The following is a 19,563-nucleotide window of genomic DNA, read 5'->3' as shown; positions in this document are numbered from 1 at the left end:
TAATGTTTTCATTTCGAATAAAATTAAATCTAGTCGATTTAACATTAAAAAAACACACACAAAAAAAAAATATAAATAAACAAATTTTCTATTAGAAATTTAATGCCATATGCTTGATTTATATTCACGCATATATTAATGTAAATGTGTAGCGGAGTGTGTGTTTTGGATATGTCTTATTTATGTATGCGACTGATATGTGTGTACATGTTTTTTTTATTATTATTGTCATTCTTAAGTAAGGGGGTTGTAATTTATTAACCTTTGGTGTTTCATCCCTCGAGACGTTATGCATTTTGCTGTGTTTGCCGGATAATTCAACGTGCTGACTACCATCCATCATTTTGTTAATTTTTCATTCAATGTATTCAAATAAGATAATAGAAAATTGAATTAAATTAGTCTCCTGCTGGTGTTCGATATGATAATCGGATATGGTTGTCATCGACATGACACTTTTACGCTGTCGTCCATCTTAAGAATAGCCACGCAAAACTGCTGCAATATACTATTAAGTATAGGGTGGGTTTAGCTGTCCAGGCTGAAATGTGATAGGGAAATATTAAAAAAAAATGGTTGATTTTTTTCGGAAAAATGTATTTAGAAATTTAAAATAGAGTTATATGCAATTATTTAAAGATAATTTAAAATGCTTTTAATATAATCACCTGAAGCATCTTCCAGATGATTGGGTGGCAGTTCTGTGTATGACATACTTTTTCCTATCGCCAGTAAACCTTTACGTTCCACCGAACTACTGGATGATCCAAAGATTTGTAAATTATTTCCAGTTAATGACGGCACTAAGGCTGTTGCACCCTGCAGAGCAGGTGATGTTGAATCACTCGTACCGAGTAATTCGTTTTTCAGCGAATGTACATCCGTTTGTAATGATTTCAGTGAATCATTACGCACCGGGATAATATTATCTGAAAGGAAGGAAAGGAAAACGAAACGAGACGAAAAATATATTAAATATTTAATGCCATAGAAATGGATGTAATGGTAGTCCAATAAAATTATAAGGAAACTGGTGCATTTAACACTAGAAAGACTGAAGTTTTGTATATACCAATAGTGCCTAAAATCGGTCAAAATTACCTCATTCTGAAAGAATTTTTATTGTGTAAAGAAATTTTTTAACTTATTTTATAATGTTTTTACATTATTTACAATCATACAAAATGTTGTTATTATTTGTTTTCGGTGGGAGGGCTTTCAAGTTTAGCATTTTGAAAAAATGTTCGAAATTTTGAAAAGTGAAATCGACTGGAAATTTCCCGATTTTTGTGTTCGTTTTGTGTTTCTATTCAATAATAAAAGTAGTTTGATTTGATTATGTGAATACGGGGAATGAAAGAGGGGGAAGCAGCTATTATGATTAATAAACGTAATTCTATGTGGTACAAAAAGTCACCAAATTTTAAAAAGCTGTGTCATAATATACACAATTCTTTTTGTATTTGAAATTGAAAAACTGTCAAAATAAACGCCTTCGTCAATCTAGTGTTAAATAATTTACTTACTTTCTCTTGTATCTATTGTAGAATGTGTCACCTGTTTGGAAGGCGTTGATGGAAGTGGAATTTCTGGAAAAAGGTAATTAGAATAAATATTAAATTTATGTTGTTAAACTATTTAATAGAGATATATAATGTAATACATTAACTAGAGATATTGCAACCCTCAAAAACCTGTTATACTAAATTAAGGTCGCTTCGTAAGCAAAACAAAGGCCATGTATATACGTATTTATTTTTTAAAAATATGTTAAAAAGTTCATTTGTCAAACTTACCATAAACTCTTATTGATCCTTCCGTTTCTCCCAGTGAGTTCTTTGATATACATCGATAGTTTCCAAAATCTCCATACTGGAGATTTCTTATTGTCAGTTTCATATGAGCTCTAAATACAAATAGACATAAAATCGTACAATTAAGAATATTCATATGTAAGTAACTATAAAATCTGTGACATAATATGAGACGTACGAAATATGTCAACAGATTTCCTGAGCAATTTACATACAACAACTAATTTTCTAGCGTTCCATTTTACAAAATTGCAATTATCTTGAATGACAGAAACCAACACACAGTGTTAACTTTATAAAACTACATACATTTTTGAAACTTTGTCCATATAAGTTCAAAAGTCTTGTCATTAGTCATTATGTCCTTGTAACACCCTATGTGACACTATTTCAAGTGGCTTTCAAATTAATTACAATGAATTGTTGCTAGTTTTGCGCGGTTTTTAATGAATTTCAATTTAGATAATTGTTATTAAATTCCAACTTCAATAATTGACAACCGTGTTTATTGGCCTGAAATTTATGTTAAACTTTTAACTTTTGAAACTATTTAAAAGTGTTTAAATATTTCCTTAAGAGTTTTCATCTTCTTTTGGCATTTTTGGGACTATGCTATTCAACATTCTTAGTTAGTTGTGCTTCGGCATACCGCCCCTCTGCTATCTTCTCTGTTTCGACGATTTTTCATTTCCTTGTGGATGGAACAAAAACAAAATGGAACTTTTAAAAGTGTCTCTTAAGACATCTTTGACAGTTTGTGTTCTACTCTAGACTATTTGCCATAAATAATGTTTTAACGTTTGTTCGACATATACGATAGATAGTGGATGTAAGGATGAATGTTTGTCACATATGAAAATTGTTCAAGCCGAAATTACAAAGACATAGACGGCTTCTTTTCATGTGTGCTATCAAAGTTTTCAATTCACATTTGATGTATATTGTTTCTGTTGTTCTTGTTACACTTACATACTTATAAAACTCATCACTGGAAGAGAGATGGAGTAAAACAGTTCATTGAATTAATACACAGAAGAAGGACTAGTGCCTACAGATGAAGATCCTATACTATCTGTAAAATACGTGATATACAATATTTAACAGCAGAAGCTTTGTTGGAAATCTGTGGGAATCCGGTGGAAAGTTTAACGTCTGTAGAGGACATACATAAACCACTTTTAAATAAATAATGTTTTATATATGGGAACATCATTGAAAATCAGTGGAAAGTATTTTGATTATAGAAGATCTGAAGTGTTACTTCATCAGAAGTCAATATAAGATCGGAAGGTATACTATTTTTAGAACGCCTGTGGAAGGTCTTATTGAAGATCTCAAAATTTTCTTATATATTGGAAAGCTTTTGACCCCTAAACAAGACCTGCAAAAAATATATATAAATAGATAACCTATAATTGAAATGTGGAAAATATTCTATATATGGAAGCCTTGTTAAATGTATACTATTAATAGAATATATGAATGTCTTCAATATATTGAAGAACAGTATAAATCTTATATTTAAAAAGGAGGTATTTCATCTATAGAAAATCTAATGAATAGTTTACTCTATTGAAAAAAAAAAAAATGTGTAAAGTCTTCTTTCTTTTGAAGACATAAAGAAGGCCTTCCGTTTACAAACATCTTTAGAAGGTCGCAATGAATGAAGTCTTTGTAGATGGTTTTAAATCTGTATATAAAATCTTCTCTGTAGAAGTTTTTCTCTCTATTGATATCCTGTAGAAAGTGTTCATTCTTAATAGTGTCATATAATGTTCCTATGTAATACGTATAGGCAGTCTTCTAGTAATTCCATACATGTAAAAGAACTTTTATCGACAAGAAACCAATAGGAGGTCTACTATTATTAATAATAATAATAATAATAAACACTTGTGTGAGTAGAAGACTTGTAGAAGATCTTCTGTCCACAGAATATCTTTAGAAAATATTCTTACAATATAAGGGCTGTATAAGGACTTCGGTCTATATAATAACGATAAAAGATTGATATTTCTATTCATGTCCCGCCTTTAAAGGACATGTATGTCTCGTTGCGTAGAAGGCCTGTAGAAGACCTTCATCTGTAAAAAATCTATCCTGCTTATAAAAAAATTAAACATTTTTCGTCTATAAATGTATTAAACAGGTCACGTAGAAGGAATGTTTTCTATTATATTTCTTTCTTCCTTTCTGTATATTATCGGCTATAATTCAAACGGCCAAAGGCTGTACACTATTCAAGCATCCTTCATACAAACACACTTCCAAACACTTGGGACAAGTTTTGTGAACTTTTGATAAAATGACTTTTGTTTATTAGTTTAAAATCCATTTGAGAATATTAGCAACTAATGTACGTACGTATGTATGTGTGCTGACTTAAGCCATATTTAATATTTTGCCTTTTGTGCTGTAGTTATATATGACTTGATGTCTGTATGTCTTCTCATTTATCTGTCACACACATGTCATACAATCCCAACTTAACTATGAACCATACTTTTGAATAGTAAATAGAAATGATTGTGACTTACCTGTAGGAATTCTCTGTATAGTCGGTTTTATACTTCTTACTTGGCAATACCATAACTGAATTGTAAACCCAATAGATTATGGCTCTGTGTGGTTGTATGGATGGGCGGCAAAGAGCAAAGGTTCGGGTTGGAAAAATGAAAACGAACACAAAATTGTTAAATAATTAAAAATTTCCCCTTCGTATCTACTGCTGTTTGTCTGTCTTCCTGCAGTCTCTAGACACCACAATAGACTTAATAAATGTCAACTTACTTGGGATGTGCTTCCGTATGGCAATCAATGGTAACATCAGTGCCAGCTGGAGCTCCAACAAGTTGATTTGGAACCCAAATCATTGGAGAAACTATTATTGCCAAAGGTGTGTTAAGCCACAGTATTGATGATGGTAAAGGAAGAGCAATAATAAATTTGATAGAAAGGCAAAAAAGAAAACATTATAAACAGCTTGTCTAGTAGTGATGCTGTGTTTAGTTAGCAAAGGTGAGACTTCGACAGATACCAAAGCGTGGAAGTGGAAAATATAAAATCCCTTAAAAGTATTTAATTTCATGGAAAATAAAAAAAAAATCTTCAATATTTACGTGCAAAGCTTAAAATGGCTTTGTTTACAACAAACAGAAGAAATGAAAACACGAAAAAGCAACAAAATGTTGCGGTGTCTGAAAAACAGAGCAACAACAATCACGTGTATTGAATTACCAATTAGGTATATACTATTTTTGTCTTTTTTTTTGTAATTTACAAACGATAACACCTCGTAATTTTCTACCCATGTTTCTGCAAAATATCCCTCCAAAATACTTTAATACTCTCGTAAGTTTGAGGTAAGCGTCAACCAAATACTGTGGCTACGTTCTCAATATTTTCCGGCTGTTACTTTGTTGTGGCAAACCAACACCTTGAAAGAAAATGAAGTGTAATTTTTCGTATGATTTTTAGTACGTGACTCTTGTTTCAAATCCAGGATTTTGAAACAATATTGTACCTCAAAACATTGTAAAATAATTGATAATTTGGGTTTGTTTTAAAGTGGGCGGTAATAACGTTACCCAAATGTAAATAATTTCACATAAGTATTCCTATGCGTACATCAGATATCAATGTTAGGAGCAAAATGATGAAGTTTCACCGATTTTCTCCTAGGGGGTTATTAGTTACCGAAGGCCTTCCGCAACAAATATTTTTCCAGTCGAAATCATACTAAATAGGTGATTGGTGTCGGTTTTTAGCCAAAAACTATTGTTAGGGTAGCCCAAGTATTGAGGTGAAACAAGGAGTTTTAAAAAGACTCTAATTGGTTATTTTTCTGAAATTAAATTGAAGCATTACAATTGTCAGTAACTCGACTAAAATGTCTTATTTTACTAAAAACAGCCATGTTGCATCAATCTTTTTGGAAATGTGCCATAAAAAATGTTATATTTAATTGTACCAAATTTCGTTTAGAAAATGTGACTAAAATACAGACTACCGTTTGTCTATAATAGTCTATAAATTTCAATATTATCGGGTCGCGGGCAATGTGTCTTAAAATTTAACATTGCTTAACAATGGTCAGCATTGTTAAGTTCGGACGGGTTGATATTTTTATACAATCTACCAAGAGGTAGGGACGCATAATTGGGCCTTATGTCAAAATATGGACTCTGGAGGATTCATCTGTGAAAACGAAATACAATTTTAGGCACAGAAATTTACAGGAACCATTTTTTATGAATTTTATACTGAAGGGAATATATTCGCATGTCTTTGTATAACCTACGGAAGTGTGGTTCAAAGAAATATATATTTTTCTTCAAATATCGATAGAAAATTCGGATTTTCTGTAATCCACATTCCGATGCGGACAGTTAACTTGAATACAAAGAATGACAATATCAAGTTGTTGTTATGTCGACCCAATTTAATACCCCTACAAAAAGTAGAATTCGCATAGATGTATTTAAATGTAGGCACCACCCACTTCCTGAGGAGAGGGACTTATATATATATGCACACTGCGGAAAAGAAGGACTTAATTACAAAAAGAAAACAGAATTCATTTTCTTATGCTTTAAGTTTAATGTCCGTCTGTGTTGAGCACGAGACCAGCCGGCCGATTTAATTCATTGTTTGTCCAGAATAATATTTGATTATTAAAACTAATTTAAATCCGGAGATGGAGTCTATAGGGCATCCTCTTCTGGTCAACTCGTTGATAATAACATATACTATTTATACAACGAATAACAAACCCTGTGTATAATTCCCTAGACCTCCACAAACTATAGACTATGGATATATATCTGTCGCAAACACTGAAACTTTTTTTGCTTCTTTTCACTCTTCCATATGTCAAATAGACAAATGAATAAATCACCATTGAAAGGATATTTGAAAGACCACCACAAGTTTAAAGTCATTAATCTATTACTTACACTCGACATCCAGTATTATACGCTTTGATACCGAAGGTGGTACACCATTGGTGGCAATGCATAGATAGGCACCCATTTCGTTACGACTTACTTTGGTCAGTGGCAGTACTTCACCGTCGTAGACCAAAACTGTGTGTGGCAGCAGCAGGAGAAGCGAGGGCAACAACATTTTTGGCAATACAATATTTGCATGGGGTATAACAAAGGATAAGACCAGAGAAGGGCATAGCAGTAACGAAAACAACAGCGACATAAAGAAATCCGACAATATACCGGACATTCATTGATGATAGTTTGCCAGGACAACAATTTTCATTCCGTTGTTCAGAAGTTTTTTTTGTGTTTTTGGAAGGGTTTTTGTAATGTTGCAAAAACAACAACACGACGAAGAGCAGCATGACAACCAACAACAACATCAGCAGCAGCAATGATAAAGCAACATGTAAATTGATGGCATATTGTGTCGTTTTGAAGTGGAGGAGGAGAAGAAGAAGAGAGGGATTTGTTTGGACGAAGGATCCAATACCAAAACACATCCGTGGTAACGACGATGGCGATGAGAGACGGAGAAGATGTCATTGCAGTCGTGGTGCAATGGCATGAGATGAATGTGTGCATTGTTGTGTAATAGATTCATCCATCCAGCATGGCAGCAGTACCATATTCCATGAGAGAGATTACAGAGATTGTGTTGTAGTCGATTTTTTGTCGTCGTCGTTGTTTTTGTGCGAGCCATTGTTTAGGTTCAAAAGGTTGATGTAGGTATGGTTATCAATTCCAACAGAGATTAAATAGACAGTTTAAGAGTCAACAAGAGAATCGAAAAAGAAACAAGAACATACACAAAAAAGGACATAAGGTTAGGGGGTTTGATTATTTGTTTTGGTTGTAGCAGGGATTATAGTTGAATTACCTTTCTTTTTCTTTTCGACGGCTATTTCTTCGCCATCTTCTCGCCGCCATATTATTTTTGGAGCCGGAAAGCCATCTGCTCTACAAGTCATGTTGATATTTTGGTTTTCCCTTACGGCCACTGAGGAAGGAGTGCTCTCAATGTCCAATATATTGGGTGGCACTGCAAACAAAAGTGGAGACACACAGAAAAAATGTACAGGCGAATAAGAAAGGCACTTTTGCAAATATATATATATATATATATATATATAGATCTAGGTACTTACCCACTACCTGGAGATAGCCCACTTGACTTATCATGGGATTCGTATTCACCTGGCACATGTAGTAACCACGATCGTCCTGGTGTGCCTGATTCACATGCAGCAGCCATGTGTTGGCATTGTCGTAGGTAATGCTGTAACGTGGTATTCTTGAGATAACATGGCGATGTATTGTCAAAATCATTTGTCTGTCAATATGTATCCAAGCAACCTGCCAATGACACAGCAAGGAAGGAAACAAAGAAAAGAGACAGAAAGAACAAAAAAAACTATTTTCAATATGTTTCCAGACACAAAAGATGCCAACGTAAGATAAAAGTTTTCTTTGCAATACCAGGAATGCAAATTGTCAAGTGAACATTAAACAAGAAACAAATATTCTACAAAGATATTTATATTGCCCTCATTCAGTATTGATATAGGGAATCTAGGTGTTCTTTGTATTGTGTAATAGTTCAGGATAAATAAGTAAGGACAAAAAAACTATTTCCAACATTGCTTGATTCAAAGAGTTGTGAAGAATAGCATAACCAAAAATCTGGAGTGTTAAAAGAACACAAAGTCAACATGGGAATACAAATTGGAATATGTTTACAAATGGGTTTAAATAAATACTACCCCAATTCTTTTGAAGAAGTTTATTACAAAAAGGTGTTTTCTTTCTACTTCAGTGTCCAAAAATTTATAAATTTATATAATATCGTGCATTAATGGAGAAATTATAATGTTTTGTATTGTAAACCCAAATGGCTTATTTAAACCTATGCTCCAATCCGATCATTTGGAGTCAATGTGGCGAATTTCTTCAGGTATTGCCCTACATCACGCAGTATACAGGGGATTGTCAATTGTTAATACCGCCAGTAGCAGATTTAATATATGTCTCTTTGACTATTTTAATTGAACTACGAACTACAATTATGATCTGAAACAAATTTACTTATGGTTAGTAAAACATGTCCTGAGGGGCCAGTGTGATATAATCATTATTAAAACTAAAAAAAAATTCAAAATGAAGGCAATTCTGTTGTCAACTTTGTACCTTATTACCAACGGTACTTGGTTTATATAATTTTGAAACTAAATATTCTAAGAATAATATGATGATTAATTTTGAGGATAGGGTTCTTTTGGATATAATCGGTTCAAATTAAATTCCACAATAGTTAAACTAAGTCACAAAGTGTGTCTGACGTGTGTGAAATTGTGTTGAAATCTGTTCAGATTTAGATATAGCTTCCATATATATTTTCGTTCGATTTTAACCAAATAGTTCACAAAACCAAAAGTTTGACCGTAGGACCCCAAATTGTGCACAAAGTTCTGAAGTTGGTATGATATGATTGAGATTAAATTTTTCACAGATTTTAGCATGGCATGGGTGTGGATTGATTTAAGTTGGTTCATATACTGTCCTTACCGGTTTTAATATGGCGAAGTCTATCGAGATTTCAGCAAAAGTCTAATTATTTACTTATTTTCACATAAACATTATATGTAACTGGTCTCGTCGTAACTGGTCTTCACACAATATATATAAAATTAAATACAGCTCTAATGTAATGGTATATAAAGACTAATGACTGTTTGTGATAACATAGGGTTTAATAAGGTTTGAAAAAAGAGTGCCTTAAAAAAATCCTTTTAAACAATTCGGATTTAATTTTGATATGTTCGACCGTCCTGGCTTTTGCGCATATCGTAATAATCCTTACAAATGAAGAAATCTCCAGATGGAGACTATGGAGGGTCAGTAATTTTGTACATTGAAATATTTGCATCGATCATGGATCGAGGGCGATTTCGCTACATCTTTTTAAAGATGATTTAGTTTCTAGATTAATTATTTGTTCATTATGACTTTTTAGACCTTTTAAAGTTATCCTCTAGCTTATAATAAATAATTTAAAATCCCTCAAAAATATATTTATATTTTCCATATTATACCAAACAACCCCTTTTAATAGTTGCAATAATTCTTCCCTTGTATAGATTTATTGCTTAGGGTTCTACATATTTTCAAAAGGCAAAAAAGTTAAACAAACGCTTGTCTGTCTGCCTGTATGTTTGGATGATTTTAGCCTTGTTTTACAATAAACAAATGATAGGATAATTCATTTTGATGACTGGCATATTGCAGAGGTCATTAAACTAACGTTTGTAATTCATGCGAAAGTAGCCCTTTTTGCAGCCCGAGATGGATATTTGCTGTAATGGCTTGACTCCTTTTGGCTTCTTACCTTATAGCCGCCCAAATGCTCCACCACACAGGGTAAATTGGCATCACGTCCCACAGCCACTGTTACATTTGGTATTGGTTGTGCAAAACGAGGTTCATCCATCATAACTGGAAATAAATAAATGAAAACAAGCATAAGACAAAGAATAAAAAGAGGATGGCTAAATTTTATGAGTAGCAAAGCGAAAGAAAAGCAAATGAGAAAAAACTAGAAGATGTAATTAATGTTGAGAATGTACGTCGTGTATGGTCATCTTTGTGGAAAACAAACACGTTCCAAATTATATTAATATTAAGATGTAAGCCTTATCTATGGGCATCCTCTGGTGTAATGAATAACATAATACTCCAGAAAATCCAAATGTCATACTAATTCCATTAAAGGTCTCATTGCAAAAAAGTGTGTGGTGTTTTATTGAAATTTGTAATAAATATATTGTTGTCATAATGTAATTGAAATTTCATTTCCAGTTACCATAATAACGTAATGATGTGTTAATAGGATGATAATTGATATTAAAAGAACAAGACTATGTTAGGCTGACGTTAGTAGGAAGAGGGTGGTAAAAATAATATTTTCAGGCTTTTTGTTATTTGAATTTTGCCTTGTAAGGGCAGTGATCATTTGAAAGTAATTTTTAAGTGATTATTTATACTCTTTCGAGTCGAGCTTGATGATCTAAGTTTTGCAATGAAAAGGAAAGCCAGGAGAAGAACCTACGTACCCACCATTATGCGACGCGTTTCGCCGTTGGTAAAGCGGCTCATCAGGCATATTGGGCTATGTGGCTTTACAAAGGTCGTACGTTGATAACTTGTATTTATTCCGCCCTGATGCGAAACTTGCATATGCGAATTAAATTCAAATTTGTCAAAGTTCGACATTTGTCTTCATTCTAGGAACAGTCCTTTTCAAAGCTGATTTTTGTTGTAGCAATGGATAATTAATCCTCACACCTACAATTGCTTCCATGGGATACACATGTTTTTGTACAAAATTTCTAAAATGGGTAGGAAACGTTATATGGGGGCTTCGTCTAACCATGAAACATTATTATATTTTTTTATTTTGTAATTTATTTATTTTTATATATTATTATGATACAATCATTTTATGTAAAGCCTCAGCGCCAAGATGGCATTATTGAGGCAGTTGGCAACTTTTTAAAACATTTCAATGTATATTTACAATTAAATAATTCATATTTCAATAGTAATAATCATAATATATATTTAATTTACAACAAAAGTGTTTCCATCAGACTGCACAAGTAGTTTTTACATGCGGGTTTAAATTTTGATAATGTTTGTGAAGATTTTATATATCCAGGCAACTCATTAAATTTCTTTGTCCCTGTATAGTCAATTCTTTGTTTCGTTTTCTCTAATCTACATTTTGATATTCTCAAATTGCTACAATTGCGTGTTTGGATATTATTTTGGTTTTGTTCTAATATAATCGTTTGGTGACCAATATTATTGATATTTTTGAAAACATAAATTAATGTTTGGTAGATGTGTAAACCATGTATTGGAAATATATTTGATGAATAGTTTTTAAACAATGAAGTGGTAGAATATGCATTTGGCAGTTTGTAAACAATTTTTAATGCTTTATTTTGCATTCTTTGCAAAGATTTCAATGCTATATTTGATTTATTATAAGCATATATTATTGCCATATAATTCAAATGTGATTGTATTAAGGAATTGAATATCATTAGTTTTGTTGTTTGATTTAATTTACTTTGCATTTTGTACAAAATACCGACTGCAGGTGCTATTTTCTTCTTAAGTTCTTCAATATGCACGTCCCAACATAAATTACTCTGAAGATGTATTCCTAAAAACTTCACATATACTTTTACCATCCACATATACGCAAAATTTCTCTGCATCTGGTCTTAATGCTTGCGGTCTAAATCTAATAATTTGAGTTTTTTTAGGGTTTAGTAATAAACGGTTTAATCGCGAAAATTCAACTATTAAAGCAGCATCTCGTTCCATCCTAACTTTCAACTCTATCTCATCTGCATACATAATAAGTTTTCCAAAGAGACAAAGGTTTTGTATATCATTCATATAAATGGAAAACAGCAAGGGACCTAGACCACTTCCCTGTGGAACCCCAACATTTATTGAACCCAAATAACTTTTTTCGCCATGAATTTCAACATATTGTTTTCTGTTTTTTAAATAGCTTTTAAACAATTCAATTTCCTTTCCTTGAATACCATAATATCTCATTTTATGTAACATTATATCGTGATCAACGAGATCAAATGCCTTCGTAAGGTCAAAAAATATTGCAGATACACCATTGAACCCCTTATCAAGTCCACTACAAATTGTGTGTGTCAAATTTACAACAGCATCTGATGTTCCACAACCTGTTCGAAAACCAAACTGAAATTTATACATTAATTGGTTGTTTTCTAAAAATGTTTGCAGCTTATTAAATAGAATTTTTTCTATGATTTTGTCGATTACCGATAAAACTGCGACCGGTCTAAATTTTTCCACTGATGTGACACTTTTTTCTTTTGGGATTGGTACAATTTTATGTATTTTTAATGCATCAGGATAAATTGAAGTCGAATTCATCGCATTAAATATATGAACCAAAATCGGTGATAGCTCTTGTGAACAATTTTTGACCAATTTTGGTGAAATGTTGTCATATCCAGGACTTTTAGAGCTGTCCATTTGGGATATAATGGATAAAATATCTGACAGATTTATGTTATCTATTCTAAATCGAACATTTACCCTAGGCAATGTCTGTAAAGCATTTACTGAATGACATGGTAGTTGCTCAATTTGTGATCTTAGTTCAGATGCAATGTTAAGAAAATAATTATTAAATAGATTCGCTTTATCTTTATGGTTAGTTATATAATTTCCATGCTCATCCTTCAAAACAATATCATTATTAACGGATTTACCAATAGATTCATTAATAAATTTCCAACATTTTTTGGGATTATTCCCAATTTTCTTTAAATTATCTTCATAAAAGTTCTCTCTACAAATCCTACTGGCAACTTTTATAATTCGACTTAAGCGTTTTAGAGTATTTTCAAGTTTATCATTTTTATTTTTTAACCTTCGCCGTCTTTTTAACAAGTTTTTCTTTAGTAGTAAAAGTTTTTGAAGATTTATATTTATCCAAGGGGAAATTTTAAATTGTAATTGTGTACTACTTTTTTCATCAACTGTAGAACCTTTTATAGCAGTATGAACACACGATATCAACCCTTCAGTCATAATACACACATCTGAATTAGAATAGCTATTTGGCAATATGTTTTGTAAAATGGTTTTAGCCTTTTGGTAATCACAATACTTTTTTAGAGTCTCCAACTTGTCGTTACCACAATTTTTAAATTTTAAAGTACATAAAAGTAGGTTATGATCAGAAAGATCGCATTCCACTGAATAAACAGATAAGTATTCAGATATATTACTAAAGATATGATCAATGCATGATCCACTTTCTGGTCGTGTTATCAAACTGTGAACATTGCTACAATCATAATTTTCACACAATGTTTGCAAGTCTAGAAAACGAGAGTTTTGCAACAAATCAATATTCGAATCTCCAAGTAATATTATTGGATTGTGAGCTTGTACATTTAAAATATTTTCCAAAATATCAATAAAGTTTGAGATATAACATTTCTGTGAACGATAAAAAGATACCAATTTCATAGGTTTATTTCTTATTTTAAAATTGTGTATGGTAAGAGCTACAATATCTACAAAATGTTCACTTTTGCAAACATCTACAGTGAATTCAAAACGATTATTTAGATATATTGTCGTACCTCCATAATTATCATCCCTGCAGCAATGCACACTTTTAAACCCTGGAATGGAATATAATTGAATGATATTTTTTTGAAACCATGTTTCTTGAATTGCTATAATATCAGGCAATTTGTTGAATGATGATAGCAAGCATTTAAACTTATTAAATTTATCAATTGAGGAAACACTTCTGATGTTAATACTTATAATATGAAAAGCATAATCATTTAATTCAGAAGTATATTTTATAAAATTTGAAAATTTTTTAAAGTATTGATTTTTATCCATGAAAAAAAATATATATATAATAAATTAATTATGATCTCGGAATTTTTAAACTTTATTTATGAAGGAGATTCATACGCAGCACCATCACAATCATCACTGGAATCCACATCATCCATTTCTCTGTTGCGTACCATAGACCTTCGATTGTAATGCTTATTTGTTGTTGCCTCCATTAGAATCTGGTCAATATCTTCTTCGCATTTAATGAAAATACTCCTCGAAATTTCACTTTTTTTACAAAATACCTTCCCATCTCTGGCATAAATATACTGGAAGCCAATAGATTTCAATGATTTGGCATAATGTAAAAGATTCAATGGATCTTTACTCAGGTAATCATTTAGAAATACATTTTTTGTTTCTTCATTTTCTCTTAGTTTGGCTTTAGATTTCATCAACTGATCTTTATGACCCCTATCAGCAAACTTCACAACAATGGTTTTGTTTTTGTTTCTCTTCTCCTTGTTTCTATTTCCAACAAAGTAAGCCGTTTCTACAGCATTCTCTTCTAAATTAACACCAATACTTTTCGAAAACGACAACACAGCATCAACAGCATTGACATCGCTCTCCACTTTTAATCCGTGTATGACACAATCTTTTTTTACGCGTTCATCATGAAGAATTTTTACGGAATATTTAAGGGATTTTATTTCAGTTTTCAATTCTTTATTCTCCTTTTCAATGGCAGTTATTTTTTTCTTATTCCCTGCTACATCCTTAAAAACTTCATCAAATTTGGCTGACATAAAATTTATTGATTCAGTCAGCTGATCAAGTTTCTCTAGTTTTTCTAGTTTCTTTAGTTCAGTTTTTATTGTGTTTAGTTCTTTTGTTATTTCATTTCCACCTTCTTCACAGCATGCATTACAGCTGAATAGCTCACTCTCATTTTTTATTAGTCTCTCAAATTCTCTCTTTGTTAAGCGCGTACAACGAACGTGATAATTGTTTTTGCATATATCGCACTGTATGTAATCATCACAATCTTCTTTGATCTCATTTTTGCACTTCTGACAAATCATTTTTTTATTGCAAATAATGCGTCGAGATGAAGCTTTCGGCATATTTATTTTATTTATTTCCTGATACCAGAAGTTTTTTCTTTCACAAAACACTGTCTTTCTTCTTTTTTATGTTTGTTTATTTATGAAAATATAATATTTTTTAAGAGCGATTTAAAAGTGACGAAAAAATGACGTCTATGCGTAGGGGTTGCCAACTCAACTTGAATGAATGAGCCTTTTACTTTCTAGTCACTCGAAAACAATTTTTCTGTAAATATGATTTTCAATAATGGACAGCACGGTTTATGTGGAATATACTAAAACGTTGACGGATATACCAAATTTCCAAGACAATATTGCGATCTTTGTGGTGATTTCCAACGAATATTGCACATAATTACAAATTGGTTGGGAAATTCGGTTAATTCACAAAAAACTTTCTATATGATTGTGTTTATATATGTGTAAAAGAAGTGTATAATTGTTGTATTCGTCCACCATTTTAACTTTTATTATTATTTTAATTATTACACTTAAAAACTAAACAATTATAAAACATTTCAATACAATTTCCATTCAATGGCATTATAGTGTAGTGGCGAACCACTTATAATCGCACGTTGATCAATTTGTTATTCTCCCTGAGATTGTAAAACCTTGAATATGCAAAAAAAAAAAAAAAAAAAAAAAAACAACACAGCAGACCCATCTCATAGCATCCTCAAAATTCCCCATGGTGCTAAACCAAAACAACAACAGAGTTTAAACCATGCAACCCTCCCTCCACCAACACCAACACCCAACACATATCATGTTATCCAACATTGGAGATATTTCCATTTTGCAAAGTAACACCAAACGAAACACCACCGAAATCCCACATTGTGGATAAATTTGTCTGTGGCAAAACCACAAATCACCAATTAAATATTTATACTTCAATCTACTCAGTGAGTATCGAAAATATAAAGGAATTTGTAATAAAAAACGTAGTATATGAACAACAACACTCACGTTCACACAAAACCACAACAGAATTTGGTTGTTGTTGCGATTTTTTTTTTTTTTCTTATTTTGTTTTTCAGTTTTATTACATCTATTTTTTTTAACAAAAAATAAAGAAATGTTAACTCATCAGAAGTTACGATGCTGCAAGGCAACACACAACATGTGTGTCTGTTTAGATTCTACTATATATGGACGTATACACATATATGTATGTACATTATTGGGAGTTTATATTTCACTGTGTGAAGGAGTGTTCAAAAGATTATTTAAAATCTTCGGTGGTTTTGTTGAAAATTATATACTGCATATACGATTTTAAAAACTTAAACGTAATTTGTCAACTCGAAATATTTACGAAAGAATTTTGAAATATTAAACATACATCTCAACTTCTCCTTGGATGCTTGGTGTTGACAAAGTCATTCTGGATTTTTGGAGTGCCAAAAAATATATATGGGCAATATTGCCAATTTTTAACATAGCTGAAGCGGAGGTTCATCCCTTTATAACTCGGGAATTACTTAAGTATATGAAAAAAGTAAATAGTTTTGGGTTAATTGATCTGTCGTTGCAAACTGTTGATGATATTGACCTCGAAACTTTATTTTGGTGGAAGCTGTGTGTAAATGTGTAAAAGCAGGTTAAGGCGAACGAGTTTTATTATGTTCTCTATCGATTTGTGATTAAGCCAACAAAATGGGGGCTACGCCCCTTATGTATCATTCTTCAAAATTTTAACTGCATCTACCTTTAAATGATGCTGACATTTGGAGGCTCGATTTTGAGTGTTTTTTTTTTTTTAATTTTACTTCTAGCCTTAATACACAAACAGGAATTTCTAAAAATCGATTACAAGATTATTGTAGTCGCGAATCTGAGTAATTTGATATATATTTTGTGTATGTATTATGCATACACAGAGTAATACTCATCCGAAGGTGGACATTTTGTGCGATAAAATCTGTCAACTGAATGATATGGGTACCCGCGATCAGTAAGGTTTCTTTAAGTTTCTTCTTCGTGAAAATCCGTACACTAGAACTGGCCTTCCAAAAACACGAAATTTGGCAAAAAAATTTTCTGAAAATATCGCGGATTTAATTGCATTTTCTGTGGATCATTTCCGCTTCAACAAATTATCTGATACGGATTTTGATCTTTTTCGAAAACAGCACTTTAAAAACTTCAGCCGAAAGAGAGATGTACCCAAGTTATCTCAAAAATAGAGTTACCTGGGTCATCCCTGGTTCTTAATGGACCGCATTGAAATAGGTATAGATCGATGTATTTTTTAGGGTGGACACCGAAATCGGATGCGCTTTAATGACATATGGAGTTTTCGAATATTATTCGCGTTTTACGACTTTTTTTGTACTTCAATGCAACGTGTAGTACATCTTAGCCGTTAAATGAAATTTCGCAAAATATATATGTGTATTGGAAGATAAACTTCAGTACTTCGTGGAAACCGCAAATTCAGTATAATTTGCAACTTTTTGATGTCCATACCACACCAGACAGTCATATGTCATTATTGGACGGATACACATTTTATACAGCAACAACTTGTTTTTGAGATCTAATTTAGATTTACGGCACAAAAGGGGATATAGCGCGCGACCACACTTAATGGCTTTTTCTAATTGTGTTATAAAATGATCTCTAAAGTTGAGATCTTTGTATAATTTGATTCCAAGATGCATTCGTAGGGTTGTAGGCAGCTAAACCCCGTTATTTTGATTTTTTTTTTGTGGAAAATTTTCAATATTGATCATTGGTCCTGGTCGAATTTTCCATCCAGGCTAACTACATGAAAGTGAGATACAAATCCTCTGGTTAGGCACTTGGAGGTATATTGAATGCGCGTCATTATGAACACTGTGCGACAGGCTTAGCATAAAGGTGCAATTATTTACTTTTTGAAACAACTCTTAGTAGTCGAAAATGCCTGTGTTCTAAAAGACACTTGAAGTCTGACACCCATATTTTGATTAAACACAATTTTATATCCCACACCCCCTTAAAGGGTATTAAGTCTTTGGTCATACGTCCACATTTGGTCCACACAAGAATGTCGAAATTGTGTTGAAAATTAATTGTATAATATCAGACAAGCAGAGCATTCGATTTAAACTAAACTTTGCACAACCTAATATCTGATGATTGGACCCGTCGGCCCACTACTTCCGCCTCCCCAAAATGCAAAATGTTGAATATTTGTTAATCCAATATCAAGCTAATATATATTTTGGAATTTCATCCAAATATAGCAAATACTAATAATTTTAACAAACCTAGATTAACTTCGAAGATGGGAACCGTCGGCCAACATTTTTAAACATGTAAAATTAATTTGAAGCGGTTTGAATAACCGATTTGATTCATATTGATTTGATTCGCACATGGTAATATTTTCCAAACCTACATTAAATCCCAATATGGGGTCTATAAAGCAACGTCTTCAGGTACCTATCCACAACTCAACGCAAGAAAATGGACATTGTTCGCCAAATAACGTACGTTTGTTGGATTGCCACAAATATTTTGCATTTTCTTGACGTACTGAAGAGTCTAGAATGACGTATTTTGGTCTGATGTAAATAATAAATATTTATATAATATATATTTATAATAAATAATTTTAAATTATTACAATAATTGTACTCACCATGTGTAACGAGATTTGTTAGGTAGATTAAAAACATAACCTTACGATTTGTAAATCGACTTGGAAATATATTCAGCGCTATGAGAAGCACTTTAATAACTGTCATTAGGAATATCATGTTGTTGTTTTTATTAGTGTTGCTGCTTCGTAATCTATACTTCCAGTTCTTTTTGGCGGTGGGTAATTAAAGACTGGCGAAATCTCCACTTTACTCACAAAACTTAAAAATACTCCAAAATATACATTCGTATTTGAGTTTGGAATTTAAATCACATTAAATGAAGTGAATGTGTTATTAAAACACTTGTCGTTATCGTCCTCGGTCTTCTTTTGGTTTGGCAATTTTTTCGTTGTATTGAAACTGCATTAAAATCTCACGGGATGCCAGTGGGTCGATTGTGTTGGTAGAGATATTTATTTATTATTTATTTTGTTTTTCGATTGGTCGGTCGTTTCGTTCAGTACGGAAGTAAAATGATTGAGAACCGCTGCAACTGACATCCATCAGGGAATGGTTGGATGTCATTGATGAAGCAGGCGTTGACAAGTGCATAACAAATTCAGGTTGGAAGCTGTGGTCGCTGGTCGATGTGATG

At 32.2% G+C, this 19,563-nt stretch overlaps 1 protein-coding gene across 1 annotated transcript; it reads right to left on the bottom strand.

Annotated features, from left to right (window-relative positions):
- Window positions 1–458: 458 nt before the first annotated feature.
- On the bottom strand, window positions 459–19,085 carry LOC133335444 (lachesin). Its single transcript, XM_061543717.1, has 11 exons — window positions 18,968–19,085; window positions 10,188–10,294; window positions 7,951–8,158; window positions 7,683–7,844; window positions 6,770–6,898; window positions 4,605–4,695; window positions 4,352–4,435; window positions 1,797–1,906; window positions 1,527–1,589; window positions 669–929; window positions 459–541 (listed from the first exon to the last, which is right to left on the bottom strand). Exons 1-11 carry the CDS (start codon window positions 19,083–19,085, stop codon window positions 459–461), a joined length of 1,416 nt encoding a protein of 471 aa, XP_061399701.1.
- Between the last annotated feature and the right edge of the window lie 478 nt (window positions 19,086–19,563).

Source organism: Musca vetustissima, unplaced genomic scaffold (genome assembly GCF_032173495.1).
Source record: "Musca vetustissima isolate MV318-11 ecotype Yass unplaced genomic scaffold, APGP_CSIRO_Mvet_v1 utg185373, whole genome shotgun sequence".
Taxonomy (NCBI): Eukaryota; Metazoa; Arthropoda; class Insecta; order Diptera; family Muscidae; genus Musca; species Musca vetustissima.
This window is presented reverse-complemented; position numbering and strand designations above follow the sequence as displayed.

Excerpts from the sequence above, each read along its gene's own strand:
- LOC133335444 (XM_061543717.1), bottom strand. The coding sequence starts at position 19,085 with ATGATATTCCTAATGACAGTTATTAAAGTGCTTCTCATAGCGCTGAAT. Across the intron at positions 7,845-7,950 it reads GGGCTATCTCCAGGTAGTGG|TGCCACCCAATATATTGGAC; the intron begins GTAAGTACCTAG and ends TTTTGTTTGCAG. Across the intron at positions 4,436-4,604 it reads CATACGGAAGCACATCCCAA|AGCCATAATCTATTGGGTTT; the intron begins GTAAGTTGACAT and ends ACAACCACACAG.